This window comes from Phacochoerus africanus, unplaced genomic scaffold (assembly GCF_016906955.1).
Source record: "Phacochoerus africanus isolate WHEZ1 unplaced genomic scaffold, ROS_Pafr_v1 Scaffold_112, whole genome shotgun sequence".
In the NCBI taxonomy this organism is placed as follows: Eukaryota; Metazoa; Chordata; class Mammalia; order Artiodactyla; family Suidae; genus Phacochoerus; species Phacochoerus africanus.
In genome coordinates this window covers 55,827-70,062 of record NW_025927305.1, presented here as the reverse complement: position 1 = coordinate 70,062, position 14,236 = coordinate 55,827, and the positions used below count along the sequence as shown (strand labels likewise).

Below are 14,236 nucleotides of genomic sequence, written 5' to 3'. Positions count from 1 at the left end.
GGCTAGTGGGCTCTCGACTGTAGCTGAGGACCAGGAGGAAGCTGTCCCTGAAAATACGCCCCGAAGCGGTACCTGGGTGGCACATGAGGTCACCCAACTCAGTCACACTGCCCCGGGAGAAGAAGGAACAGAGGCCACAACCACTGCTGTCCTCCTCTGTGGTTCGCTCTGGTAGTTTCAGGCTTGCGGTTTCCTCTCTGTGTCCTTCCTCAAAATGGGAGAGTTCCACATCCAACTGGGCTTCTGAAAGCACAGTACCTTCACAAATGAGGGCCCAGAGCAGCCAGGTGGTATTCGACGGTCGTGTAAAGCCCATCGATGGGTGAACGGATAAGGAAATTGTGAGGTATGTCATATATGTATTATATATGTGTAATTACTATATAGATCATATGTAACAGTAAATATAACGCATATGATATGTCCTATGTAGCCTATATATATCACACAGACCATGGAGTATCATTTAGCCATCAAAAGAGGGAAATGCTGCCATGTCGCTGACCACATGGAGAGGCCTCGAGGGCATTATGCTGGTGAACTAAGTCAGGCAGAGAAAGACAATAAATAATCTCTCTCATAGGTGAAAACTTAAAAAAAAAAATCAAGCTCACAGATATGGAGAACAGATTCATGCCTGCCAGAAGTAGGGGGGAAGGGAGTTGGAGGAATGGATGAAGAGGGGCAAAAAGCAAAAAGAAAAGAAAAAAGAACTGTATGTGAAGTGCGAGTGAACAGGCTCAGAGAGAGCGCCATGACTGGGCTTTAGCCCCGGACTGGGGAGGATTTCTCTTGGCTGCTGAGAATGTTTCTCGCTTCCTCTTGGTTCTCAATGCCAGGGTAGGTGGTGAGGCTGGGGTTCCCGGAGACCTCCACCAGCCTGAGGCATCAGTCCATCCAATCTGCCTTGGATTCGCTCTGGCAGCTCCCCTCCATAGGACCACATTGACTCCCTGTCCCCTAGTCTGACTCTTACTAGAAGACCTGCCTCAAGCCACAGGGGTCCAGGGGCAGTGTGTAAATATTTTAAATTTTTTTAATTCCAAAAAAAAAAAAAAAAAGCTTTCCTTAAGTGACAAAGGGATTCACTGGCTTAGGGGCAGTTAGAACCCAGAGCTCTCCAGTGGACATGTTGGTATTCTGGTCTGCAATTTAAGAAAAGAAAGGAAAAGAAAAGAAAAAAAAAATCAAAGATCTGGTTGGGGGCGTGGCTGTGGAGACGAGAGTGGGCAGAAGGCGGCGGTCAGCAGACAGGAGGTAATTCAAGGTTTATGAGCTAGTGGGGCATTTGCGCTGGAAAGGGGCAGGGTCAGGACGCGCCCCCGGAAAGCAGATTTTGAATGTCACCTCAGCATCATCGCAGACCCTGTGGGAGGAGCCCTGTGCCCACTTCTGCCCACTTCCCAAAGGTGCAGACTGCCTTTGAATGAAACCACGTCCCCAGGGCTTTGGCCGCCAGAGCCAGTAATTTCCGCTTTGGCCTGCAGGTTCGCTCTGAGGGACTCCGGGCCCCTCTCCTGAGCCACACGTGACTAGGTAGCGGTGGTTAATGTTGTTTTTTTTGTTTGTTTGTTGTTTGTTTTGTTTGTCTTTTTGCTATTTCTTGGACCGCTTCCCGGCCTATGGAGGTTCCCAGGCTAGGGGTCGAATCGGAGCTGTAGCCTCCAGCCTACGCCAGAGCCACAGCAACGCGGGATCCGAGCCGCGTCTGCGACCTACACCGCAGCTCACGGCAACGCGGGGTCGTTACCCCACCGAGCAAGGGCAGAGACCGAACCCGCAACCTCGTGGTTCCTCGTCGGATTCGTGAACCACTGCGCCACGAGGGAACTCCTAGAGGTGGTTCATGTTAATCGCACCGCTAGCGCCGGCTCACCCGCCCGCGCAAATGGCGCAATCTCGGCGTATAAAAAGTAAGGGCAGGCTGTGTGATTAGACCATAACGTCCTGCCCGCTCACCCAGTAGGCAGCAAGTACGATCCGGCGCTGCAGGAAGACGCTGTCGATCCCCGATGGCTCTACCGGCCGTCTGCCTGCACCGCGATCGAACGAGGAACTGGGACAGAGCGCACCCACCGCCTCCGGCGCTCGGGCAGGGCGCGCCCCCAGCCCCCAGCCTTCGCTCCAGGACCTCAGGGCTCTCTCGTCGTCGTCTTGGTGCTGTCGGTGAGTCTCCGCTCGCGAAGTCGCGCGTTTGCCGGAGAGAAGGGGGGGCGGGGCGGGGCACTAGTGAGTGACAGGTCGCACTTCCTTTCGTTTCCCCTTCCCTCTCTCGGATCCTCCTCGCTTGTTCGCTCTCAATTTTGCTCTCTCTCGGCTTAAATTCTAAAAGGTGCCCTTTTAAATAGATTAACTAGGGAGGTCCCTGGCCCCTCCCCCCACCGTGGCCTTAAGCTCCGTTGGAATATCCTTTACCCTGAAAGGATCGTCAAAGTTGGAAACGATCTTTAAAGTTACTTGCTGCTTGCGGCAATGTCTGAGTGCTGGGTAGAAACCATAAATCGTCTCACGACCCGGACCAGATTCTCACCACCTCTAGGAGGTGGTTTGGAGGCTCCGTGTAGGATTATCACTATTGGTGTTCATCCTCAAGATACTTACTATGGGAAAAAATGCACACTTCCATTTTCTCAGGTTGTGGCTTTTTCTTTTTTCTTTTTCTTTTCTCTTTTTCTTCCCTTCCTTCCTTCCTTCCTTCCTTCCTTCCTTTCTTCCTTCCTTCCTTCCTTTCTTTTTTTTTTTTTTTTTGGCTCCCCGTGGCGTAGGGAGTTCCTGGACCAGGGATCAGATCCCAGCCGCAACTGCAAACCACGCCGCAGTTGCAGTAACGCGGGATCTTCAACCCACTGTGTCCGGGAGGAACCCGCGAACCCGAGTCCCAAGACGCAGGGATCCCGCTGCGCCACGGTGGGAACTCCTTGAGGTGCTTTTCGAAGTTTCTTACATGTTTAAAAAAAAAAAAAATTAAGGGCCAAACAGGGTTATAGGAATCATGAAAACGTCTGTTTTCATTGAACAAATTACTGCTAAAATCAGAAAAGAAAGAACATTTTGAACTCACAAAGAAAATACAGACTTATTTATTTTTTAAATTTATTTTTAAGCGATTTTTACTTTTTTCCATTATAGTAGTGTTCTGCCAGTTATCTACTGTAAAGTGACCCAGTCACACATAGATCTATACCTTCTTTTTCTCACATTTCCCTCCATCATGCTCTGTCGCCAGTGACTAGCTCTGATTCCCATTGCTATAGAGCAGGATCTCATTGCTTTTCCCTTCTAAAGGCAATAGTTTGCATCTACTAACCCCAGATTCCCAGTCCATCCTACTCCCTCCCCCTCCCCCTTGGCAGCCACAAGGCTGCTCTCCAAGTCCATGGTTCAGAATTCGTTTCTTGACTAGTAGTTTGAAATAGGTGGGATCCATGCTGAACACTGCTGAAGAGTGGTTCTGGGCACCTGTAGGGCACTCACTGTCACGTATTCTTGTGGCCATCTGCCCTGTCTATGGGGTATCGCCTTCGAAGTGGGGTTGCTGTGACAGTAGGCTAGATAAGTTTACATTTTTATTTAGATAACAATAAGCTGCCTCCAAAAGAAGGCTGGACCATTTTAACTCACACCAAGAGTCCACAAGTGGGCCTGTTTCCCTACACCCTTGCTACCCTGAACTTGAATTCCTCGCTAGCCTGAGAAGTAAAAATGGGGCACCACAGCGCTGTGGGTTTGATTCCTCAGGGCCAGGAGGGTTTTCAAGGATCTATGAGATTACTGAGACTGGGAGTGGAAGACCAGGAGACCCTAGATGAGGCAGCAGGGGTGAGGGCAAAATATACAAACAGTGAAAGAACTGAAAGAAAAATCTTCTACAAATGTCTTTGAAAACGTAGGAGTTCTTCAGTAGTGTATAAGGCTAGAAGAGATTCAGTACCTAAACATGACAAAAGCATTTGAAAAGAAGAAAAATGCTTTTCAATTATCTTCCTAAAAAGAAAAGCCAAAAAATGCCTTAACAAAACAAACAGCAACCTCAATTCGGGGATGTTTAGAGAAGAAAACCTATCCTGACCAAGTGGGGTTAATCGCATGAATATGTGTTGGATTAACATCTGAAAATGAGTCAATGATTTTCCGCTATATTAACACTGCAAAGAAGGAAAACTATATGAACAGCTTAACAGGTGCAGAAAACGCATTTGACAACATTTAACCCCTTTCCACCATAAAGCCTCTCATTACATCAGGGTAGATGGCAACTTCCTCCATCTAAAAAAGCCACTTCCTCCCCCAGTCACACAGGAGATTAGGTTAACCTAGGAAAGGGTGCGAGGGAATGTTCTGCAGTAATGTGAATCTCCCATCCTCTAGTTAGAGGAGGATGGGAGTTTCACGAGTGTCGGCATTTTCCTAAAGCTTTGAATGGCACCCTTTAGAGCTGTGCATTTCCTTCTTTGTAAATCTTACAACTGAAAACCCTGGAAGGAAGTATTGCGCTCTGGTTACCCACATAATGCTGAAGTTTTAAGAGTTGAAGACATCTGAATTTCACATAAAAATAAGGCACTTGGGAGAATGGACAGAGGGATGGATAGAGAAAGAAATATGTGATGAAGCAAATATGGCAAAATTAGAATGTAGGTGGTGAGTGAATGGGAGTTCACGGTACAGGTCTTTACAGACTTTGTTGGATGCCTGGAAAGATTCACAGTAACACGTTGAGGGAGAGAGTGTATGAGAGGAGAACCAGGGAAGACAGGAGTGAATAGGCCTGTGAGGTCAGGAAAAGGAGATTCCAAAGGGATTCAGAGGAGGCCCAGCCTGGGGACAGGACAACTTAGGGAACACACAAGAGCTTAGCTGTCCGCAAATACTTGACAGGCTTTTATGAGAAGAGGGCTGTCTTTTTCTTTCTTTCTGTCTGTCTGTCTGTCTTTCTTTCTGACTGTCTTTCTTTCTTTCTTTGTCTTACTTTCTGTCTTTCTTTCTTTCTGTCTTTCTGTCTTTCTTTCTGTCTTTCTTTCTTTCTGTCTTTCTGTCTTTCTTTCTGTCTTTCTTTCTTTCTTTCTTTCTTTCTTTCTTTCTTTCTTTCTTTTTCTTTCTTTTCTTTCTTCTTTCTTTCTGTCTTTCTTTCTGTCTTTCTTTCTGTCTTTCTTTCTGTCTTTCTGTCTGTCTTTTCGCCTTTTCTAGGGCTGCTCCTGCGGCACATGGAGGTTCCCAGGCTAGGGGTCTCATCGGAGCTGTAGCCACCGGCCCACGCCAGAGCCACAGCAACGCAGATCCTTAACCCACTGAGCAAGGCCAGGGATGGCACCTGCACCCTCATGGCTCCTAGTTGGATTCATCAACCACTGAGCCACTACGGGAACTCCGAAGATGGGCTGTCTTTTTATCTTGTTTAAAGTCAGGCAGGTTGAACTGGGTTCCACATAAGCTGTTGCCATTTTAGCTTTTTCTTTTTTTTCCCCTTCATTTCACTTTCTCCTTCAAATCCCTCCCAGGTTAAAGCAAAGTTGCAAAAACGATACAAAAACCTTTTTCTTTCTTTCGAATCATTTGGGAAATAGCTCCTGACATGATAGACGCCATGACCGAGTACTTGCGTGCGTGTCTTTCCCACAAACGAGGACAGCCTCCCCCCAAACCCACAGCACAGCTTTCAGCATCAGAACACGCTCGTCCTCATCGAAGCCTCAGAGTCCACTCAGCTTTGGCCAGCTAGCCCCATTTTGTCCTTTTTAGCCCAGAGACCTTCGCCCCAAACCCTGGGGTTCTAGTTCCTCTTTTTGTGTGACTCTTTGGTATTTTGTGGGACACTGACAGGCTCCTCTTGGTGACAGCCGCTCAGGTTAAAACCGGAAGTTCCGTAAAGTGTGCTTCTGGATCACGACTTTGAAAAAGTGCACGTCTGCTATAACCCTCATCTGTAAACGTGTGCGCATGCGTGTGTGTGGCAGGGGTGGGGGGAGGCTGAGGGAGGGTATTCGCGCGTGCGGTCAAATAGAAGAACTAAAGACAGCAAGACAGGGGCTGTTTTCTCCAATCAAAGGGATACCTGTGGTTTCTGTATTCTTATCGAAACTTTTTTGTCTATACTTTCTGGAATAAACGGATTTTCTTTTACTCTAAGAGAAAAGCGTACCGGGGGAAAAAAAGTTCAGTGTTCAGGTACTTGCTAGCACCAAAGACCAGGGGACAAACCTGCATAGAAAAAAAAGGAGAGTTTGGAGCTGGAAGAAAGGTTCCAGTTCTGTTTCATTTTGTGGGCGGTGGTCAAGGGACTGTGGGATGGATCCTAGGAGGACAAGAGTCTGGAAGCCACTCACGCCTGTCCCTGCTTTGTCCTCATAGGTCACAGCTGCCTCAGGCATGCCCACAGAGCAGGGACGATTTCACCAGCAAATCGCTGCCCCAGAGGCAGGGAGTCGCAGCCCCTGGGAGTGTCCAGCAGGTACATCCGAAGACTGATCTCCAGCCCTTACCCCACCCTTGTCTCCATGTCCTTTTGGTTTTCAGATCTCTGCAGGTGTTTAATGGACGTCTTCTTTGGGCCAGGCACTGTGCTGGGAGGGCATGAGCGTGGGCCCCAGACAGAGGGATGCTCATGATAGTGAGAGAGATGCAATAGGAACCCCGAGGATACCTGAGTGATGGGGGCCGGGGGGGAGGGGGCGCAGAGACAGAGTTAGTGAGGCCTCCTGGGGATGGCGACTTCCATGCAGAGAGCCACTGTGGAGTGCTCCTGAGATGGCCCCCAGGGGGCAGGGCGGGGCTTGTTTAAGCAAAACTAGGGGGCAGCTGGTGTAAGTGGAGGGTAAAGAGGACACAAGGGCAGGCAGGGGCTGATCACAGACCCTGAGCGCTGTGAAGGGAGCAGGGGTTTTGTTTTTTAGTAAGGCATTAACCGCAGTAAAAACCTCCATGTTTTATATGGATTACATTTGAAGGGACACTCTGTTGGAACTTCTGAGCTTAAAAAAACACATTGTTAAAATTAGGTTGACCTCTTTCTTGCTACTCTTTAATGTGCCACCTGTGGCTATGACTTTCACGTGTGGCTCGTCAGTGTATTGCTGTTGGCAGTACTGGTCTAAGGTATGTGGTAGATGTCAACTCAAAAGATTGAGGCCAAGTCCGGCGCTGCTTCGTGGAAACGAATCTGACGAGGACCCATGAGGATGCAGCTTCGAACCCTGGCCCTGCTCAGTGGGTTAAGGATCTGGCGTTGCCGTGAGCTGTGGTGTAGGTTGCAGACACGGCTCAGATCTGGCGTGGCTGTGGCTGCGGTGTAGGCCGGCGGCTGCAGCTCCGATTGGACCCCTAGCCTGGGAACCTCCACATGCTGAGGGTGTGGCTCTACAAAGACCAAAAAAAAAAAAAAAAAAAGATTGAGGCCAGTCAAGAAGGGTTCCCTGTGTGGAGTCCCTGATGGGTGAAAGAGGCATCCTGGCCACACCGCCAGCCTCTGGGAATCCGTGGGGACTTCCTCTCCAGCTTTTCCCTTCCTTTTCAGGGTTCCATGTGGAGGAAGCCAGTGGAGAGTGTGTCCGTGCACAGACGGAGTGGATTACACCAGTGTTTCCAACAGCTCTCTTCTTGCTTACGCTGCACGGTTTGCAAATCAGGTACAGGACCCGTGGTCCCCCATGCCTTCAGTGAGGGTGCTGGGTGATGATGAGATGGGGTGTGAATGGGTCAGGGAGGCAGAAAGCCGATTTCCAGCCCAGCTAGGTCTTCCTCCCCTCCTCCCCTCCTGAGCTCAGCCTCTCTCGGCCTTCAGGACCTGAGGTCCTCTGGCCTTGCCCTGAGGACTAGGTGTTGAGCCCTGACCCAGGTAGGTGTGCCTCGCCATCCAGGGCGTCTCAGATTACACCCCACCTTACCCCATAGCTTGCTCCTGATGTGTGACTGAAAACCCTTTTCTTCCCAATCCTGAGCGTGTGGGGGTCTGGGTGGCGAAGAAGGGTTGAGAGTCACTCGAGGGACGCAAATCCCCAAACCTGATCCTTTGTCTTCAGGCGAAGAGAGAAGACCCCTTGCACAGCAACTGCGGACACACGGTGTGAGTGCAAGCCTGGAACTTTCCGTGACGAAAACTCCCCCGAGTTCTGCCAGAAGTGCCGCACCAGGTGAGACGCAGGAGCCCAGGCGGTTTCCAGCAGCTCAAGGGAACTATCCCAGAGCCCCCTCCCGCCCCAGGCCTTCCCTGCGCCCGCCCGGGGTGGGGGGCCGCCCGAGCCTGCAGGCAGCCCCTCCCTGCCCCCGCGCCTTCCCAGACCTCCTCAGCACCCTTCCCCTGCAGCCGGCTCACTGCTAAGGTTCCCCACACTGTCCGTGGCCCAGGAGAAGCTGTAGCTTCTTTTGATAGCAGAGGGAAGAAAATGAGTAGAATGCAGCCAAGCTCGCATTCGTCTGTGACAATGCCGTCGCACAAAGGGATTTTTCCTCGTTTGGGGGCAGGAAAGGGCCCACGAACACAAAGGTGCCCACAGGCGAGTCCTAAGGAGATGGGGCACGCGGCTCCTTCGAGGTTCCTTCCTGTGAAGCTCTGAGCAGCCCAGCGGGCCTCACCCCCAGCCCTTGTTCCCCAAGAAGACGCGAATCTTCCCTCTTTGGGGACTCAGGGGCCAGCAGTCCTGCGCTCTGCTCTGGCGCTCCAGTGTGGGCTGTGGCTGGTAGGCAGAGTCAGCAGGTGGAGGACCAGAGGGTCCTTGTATGAAAGGGCGACTGGCGGGGGAGGCTCAGCTTGTGCCCGAGCCCTTCTGACCCTTGACCTGGATGAGGTTCCCCCTCCCCCGGGCTCCCGCTGCAGCCAGGGAGGCCCAGGGCAGGCCTTGCAGAGAAGGCCCAGCGCCTGAGGAAGGGGCAGCTCTGAACACTCCGCAGGAGCCCTGGGGGCTGAAGTGCCCAAGCTCTGATCCTTCTCGCAGCCAACAAGGCGGGTGAGGGGACCCGGCCCTGCGGACAGGAGAGCCTGTTCCTCCGCCACTGTCCTGTCAGGGACGCTGGGCGGGAGGTGCTTCCCTCTTTCTCCTCATCTGGCCAGCTTTCCCTGATGGATCCCCTGTGTCTGTACCCAGGTGCCCTGATGGGATGGTCATGGCCACGCCGTGTACCCCCTCGAGTGACCTCAAGTGTGTGCCTCAAGAGTCAGGTACCCGGGCCAGTGGGGAGGCCCTGGATCCTGGAGAGCCAGTGACCACGAACCTGCAACCGCCCACCGCATCCTGTCCCTCCTCAGGGAATTTAAAACTGGTGGCCAGAAAGCAGCTCTTTCTAGCTTTTTTTGGTGGTGGTGGTGATCGCATGCTGGCTCTGCAAGTACAAAGTTCAAGGTGAGGTACCAGGATGGAAGGGGGAGGCACGGGCCCCTCCTCCATCTCCCCAGTCTTCCTGGTCCCCTGGCCTGGCTCTGATCTTGGTCCCCAGGATCCCTCTGCACCTCCCACCTCACCTGCTCCTACGAGGGCCAGGATCCCCTCAGTCCCACATCTCAGCGGATGGTCCCCTGGTCCCCATGGCCACGGAGAAAGGGGCCAGGTCAGCTCTTCATGCCTTCAGGGCCCCCAGCCGCGGCAGAGAGGTGGTCCGCACCTCGCTTGGGTGACAAGAGTCAGGAGGGTTTATACCGCAGAACCCAGCAGAGATTTTATGTGTGTTTCCTTTTACTTCATTTCCCCCCATCTCTTCTCCGTCCCTGAGGGTTCCCCCGAGTTGGAATGGGCCCGTCCTTGTCCCCAGGCCTGGGGCTCCTTGTTCAGTATCTGTCCTGTCCCTGGGCAGGGAGGTGCTGTAAGGGGACTCTCCCCGCTGCTCAAGCGGCTGCTGCTTCTCTTCCAGGTTGTAGACTGCACCGCAAATTCATGGACAAGGTGAGTTGGTTTCTCCAGGACCTGGTGGCATCAGGCCCTCAGCAAGGGCTTCCCACCCACTCCAGGGCCCCGGGTGGACACAGTGCCCAGTTTGCCCTGTGCTATGGTCCCTGGCTCTGTCAAGTGGGGTGGGGGCTCTGGGCTGACTTGTAGGGGCGCCATTGGTCTGTTGAGAGCAGCCCTAAGGCCGGTTGGCAGGGCTAGCGCTGTGCTTCTTACTGCTTGTAAGACACCCTCACCTCCTAACCCTAGATGGACCCTGGGGCTGGGGTTGTCCAGCAGGGGTGCTGAGCCCCCCCTTAGCACAGCACCAGGGTCCTGGGGCCATCGGCAGGGCCATGGATGTGCTGAGTCTGTACCCAGCTGGGGGGCACAGCATGGGAGTATGTAGGGAGGCAGAACCCTCCGTGTCCCCCCAGCTGCTGCGAGGATCTGTAGGTATGGACTCCTGAGTCAGCTCTTTGCCCTCCCAAGGTCCTTTTCTGGCGACCACATCCCTCAAGAGGGCCGGAGGCTCTGGACAATGCCCGCAACGACACCCTGGTCAATAGAGACTGCCTGTCCTCTCCAGTCTCTGATCAGGAGGTAGAAGACCCTGAGCAGGTGGAGCCAACGGGAGTACAGTCCTCAGGGGAAGCAGACCATCTACTGGTGAGTGTGATGCCCTCGCCCTTCGCCTTGCCCGGGCCTGTGGGGGACACAGGGAAAGGCTGATGCTGGTCCCCCGTCTCCTATCCCATGGGGAAGGGGTGAAGGAGGGCCGTCAGGGTCATGGAGGGGGAGCTCTTAGGCTACTTATCCTCTGTCTTGTTCCCACGATGGGACCTCCCAGATATTTCTAAATAGATAGTCTGTATTTCTCTTATGAAAAGAGCTAGCATTTCAAGTCAAGGGGTTTCTATACCTCACCTAGATGTGTATTTTTCTTTGGTAAATGTCGCCTGTTTCTTGTGGAGGCTGTATCTTTGTATCACCCGTGTTCTGTTACCTTGTATGTTTATCCATCTCTTGTAAGTCTCTATGTAATTTATTGTCTGCTACAATTTTATTTTTTTTATTTATTTATTTTTTTTTTGGCTTTTTGCTATTTCTTGGGCCGCTCCTGCGGCACATGGAGGTTCCCAGGCTAGGGGTCGAATCGGAGCTGTAGCCACCGGCCTACGCCAGAGCCACAGCAACGCGGGATCCGAGCCGCGTCTGCAACCTACACCACAGCTCACGGCAACGCCAGATCCTTAACTCACTGAGCAAGGGCAGGGACCGAACCCGCAACCTCATGGTTCCTAGTGGGATTCGTTAACCACTGCGCCACGATGGGAACTCCATGTCTGCTACAAGTTTAAGCAGTCATCCATCCGTACAATCGTACAATCACATTCGTAGTAGTAGCAGTAGTAGCAATAGCCGTGGCATTGTGGAACCCTCAAAGTTTTGTAAGGCTATAATCATATATAAAATAATGACTGTTTTGTCTGCTCCCTTTAAAGATCTGAATTGTTTTTGTTGTGCTTACAGCTGCCGAGACCCGAAGTTCAGAACGATGTTTGCTTAGCGCTTACATTGTTTTGACGAATTTCAAATAACTGCACTGTTGCTTCCATTGATGCTTAGCGCAGTGGGGTGTTTTTTGGTCTTGACTGGACTTGTTGGGGAGGCCTCCAGTGTGGCCCCTAAGAATGATACTGGCTCTTTTTGAGATGTGCAATCTTGTCACTATGAGTCTAGGCTCCTGTTCTGAGGTGTTTTTTGTTTGTTTGTTTGCTTGTCTTTTCTAGGGCCACACCCTAGGCATATGGAGGTTCCCAGGCTAGGGGTCTAACTGGAGCTGGAGCGGCCAGGCTACACCACCGCCACGCCAGATCCTTAACCCTCTGAGCAAGGCCAGGGATTGAACCCACTGCGTCATGGTTCCTACCTAGCCGGATTTGTTTCTGCTGCGCCACGACGGGAACTCCTGAGGTGTTTTTAAAACACAGAATCGGCATTTAAATTTGCCAAGTGATTTTTCAGCGTCCGTGGGGAATGTGTGATCATTTCATGCCCTTCTTTAGACTACTGATATGGTACAGTATTGTTGATCAAAGCAGCCGCATATGCATGGAGTAACCCTCTCCTTTAGACTTTGCCAAGTGCCCTTGTAAATAGTCTTCATCTGAGTCACGTCAAGCTGGGAGGGAGTGCCTGTCTCCCGAGGCGGTGGGTGGGAAAGGACTAGAAGGGGCAGAAGGGACTGCGTGGCGGTGGGAACGGTCCCTGTCCTGATTGAGGGACGGCGGCTCGGCCGCATGAGGTCGTCGAGGCTGGAGCAGACACGTAGGAGGTGAGCCCTACCGCAGGGAGCCTGTCCCTCCACGAGCACACGAGCCTGGGAGCTGCTCAGGGTGGCAGGTTGCTCTCCGTCTCTGTAGAGACCCGGGAGGACAGGTGGCTGCCCGGGTCACTCAGCGAATCCGGGACCCCGACGAAGACCGAGACCTTTCTCCACTGCGTTTCACAGGAACCGGCAGCAGCTGAAGGGTCTCGGGTGCGCAGAGGGCCACTGGTTCCTGCAGACGGTGAAGACCCCACAGAATGTGAGTGTTTGTCCCTGGACCGTGGACTAGGAGTGGAGGGACGCGCGACAGTGTCTTCACTGCGTCCCCACAGCTGTGAGGGCAGCTGAGAGCGGGGATGGCTTGTGCCTGGGCCATCCAGACTCCAAAGGCCTCAGAGCCAGGTCTGCCCACTCTGAGGCCCCTCAGGGGCTGTGCCGTCCAGCAGGGCACCCACTGGCCCCAGGAGGCTGTGGGGCAGCTGACCTGTGGCCAAATTGGATGAGCTGTGTTAGAACTCGACCCCGTATCTCAAAGAATTGGTAGAACACAGGAATGTAATAGGTCCCATCAACAATTTTTGACCGTTATTACATGTTGAGATGAACATTTTGAGAATGTAGTGAGTCCGTGCCCTGTATTTTATGGAAATTACGTATAACTTGTGAACATTTTACGTTTTCCAGCGTAGCTGTTAGAAGAATATGAACTCTATTCAGCGGCCACCTTAGGTACCTATGCACGGTGGTGTGCACTGCGTTGCACACGCTTGCCCTGCATCCCCAGTACAGTCCCACGAGGCGGGCGGCCTCGGCTCCACTTCACACGTTAGCGTCTGTTTGTCCCCATCCAGCTCAGGGAGGCCGAGCTGAGTGTGAAGCCAGAGACCTTCCACCCTCCAGGCCTTGCTGGGTCCCCAGTGCCGAGGTGGCAGCTGGGGCCCTGAGGCTCACGAGAGGGGCGGGTGCCACCCTGAGTCTCCTGAGGGGGGGTGTGCCCCCCTGTCTCCTACCACTGCTGCCTTCTCCCTCCATGACGTCCATTTCCCCTCCCCGGGGGGCCCTTCTCCCTCACTTAGGACAGGATTCTCTGGTGACCTTGACTCCCTACAGTGTGCTGGGGACATAGGGGGCCCAGGCGGCGTGTGGCCTGATTTCTCTGTAGGTGGGAAGCAGGTCAGGGATGCAGAGCAGCAGCTGCCTCAGCAGGGGGAGCTCTTCAGGTCCCGCCCTGGGGTCCAGGCCTGCCCGAGGGTCCTCGGCCCTTTCTGAAGCTGGTCCCAACCTTCTCTCTGTGACTTTCCCCCAACCTAGGCTTGAGGCAGTTCTTTGATGACTTTTCCACCATCGTGCCTTATGATGCCTGGGACAAACTCATGAGGAAGATGGGCCTCACCCAAAATGAGATCCTGCAGAGCAGAGATCGTGCCCAGAACACCGGGGATGCCTTGTATGAGATGCTGGAGACCTGGGTCCGCTGCAAAGGGCGGGAGGCCTCAGTCAACGACCTCCTCGATGCCTTAGCAGCACTGGGGCAGAGACACGCAAAGGAGAAAATTGAGGACACGCTGGTGGGCTCCGGAAAGTTCGTCTTCAAAGAAGGTGAAGCTGGTGCTGCTGTGTCCTGAGTGTTTGAGGACCTCATCTTCCAGTTCTGGACTCGTTTTTTATCCAAATGGACTTGCACTTTTTACTCTCACGTATTACAATAGAATCTATTTTTTGTTGGGGAGAGGGTGTAATCTGTAATGTTGTTTGTTGTATGACTTTCTGCTTTTATGGTTTTTTGCGGTGTGTTTGCTGTCTTAGGGCCGCACCTGCGGCCTATGGAGGTTCCCAGGCTAGGGGTCGAATCGGAGCTGTGGCCGCTGGCCTACGCCAGAGCCACAGCCACTTGGGATCTGAGCTGCGTCTGCGACCTACACCACAGCTCACGGCAGCGCCGGATCCTTAACCCACTGAGTGAGGCCGGGGGTCGAACCCGCAACCTCATGGATCCTAAGTCAGGTTCATGAACCACTGAGCCGCAAAGGGAACTCCTGCTTCTATGTTTTTT

The 14,236-nt window shown here is 52.8% G+C and overlaps 1 protein-coding gene and 1 long non-coding RNA gene across 3 annotated transcripts; both read left to right on the top strand.

Moving 5' to 3' along the window:
• The first annotated feature begins 2,137 nt into the window (after positions 1-2,137).
• Positions 2,138-7,547, top strand: LOC125119084 (uncharacterized). Its single transcript, XR_007133025.1, has 3 exons — positions 2,138-2,166; positions 6,349-6,448; positions 7,511-7,547. It is a non-coding gene; the product is annotated as an uncharacterized LOC125119084 (long non-coding RNA).
• A 1,737-nt stretch (positions 7,548-9,284) lies between these two features.
• Positions 9,285-14,020, top strand: LOC125119083 (tumor necrosis factor receptor superfamily member 10A-like). 2 transcript variants are annotated; one of them, XM_047765935.1, is made up of 5 exons: positions 9,285-9,332; positions 9,838-9,869; positions 10,344-10,520; positions 12,367-12,442; positions 13,495-14,020. In XM_047765935.1, exons 2-5 carry the CDS (start codon positions 9,861-9,863, stop codon positions 13,806-13,808), a joined length of 576 nt encoding a protein of 191 aa, XP_047621891.1. In that variant the 5' UTR covers positions 9,285-9,332; positions 9,838-9,860; the 3' UTR covers positions 13,809-14,020. The 2 variants fall into 2 exon arrangements, with proteins under 2 accessions (XP_047621891.1, XP_047621890.1); XM_047765934.1 differs by having other exon boundaries at positions 9,291-9,869.
• Positions 14,021-14,236: the final 216 nt, after the last annotated feature.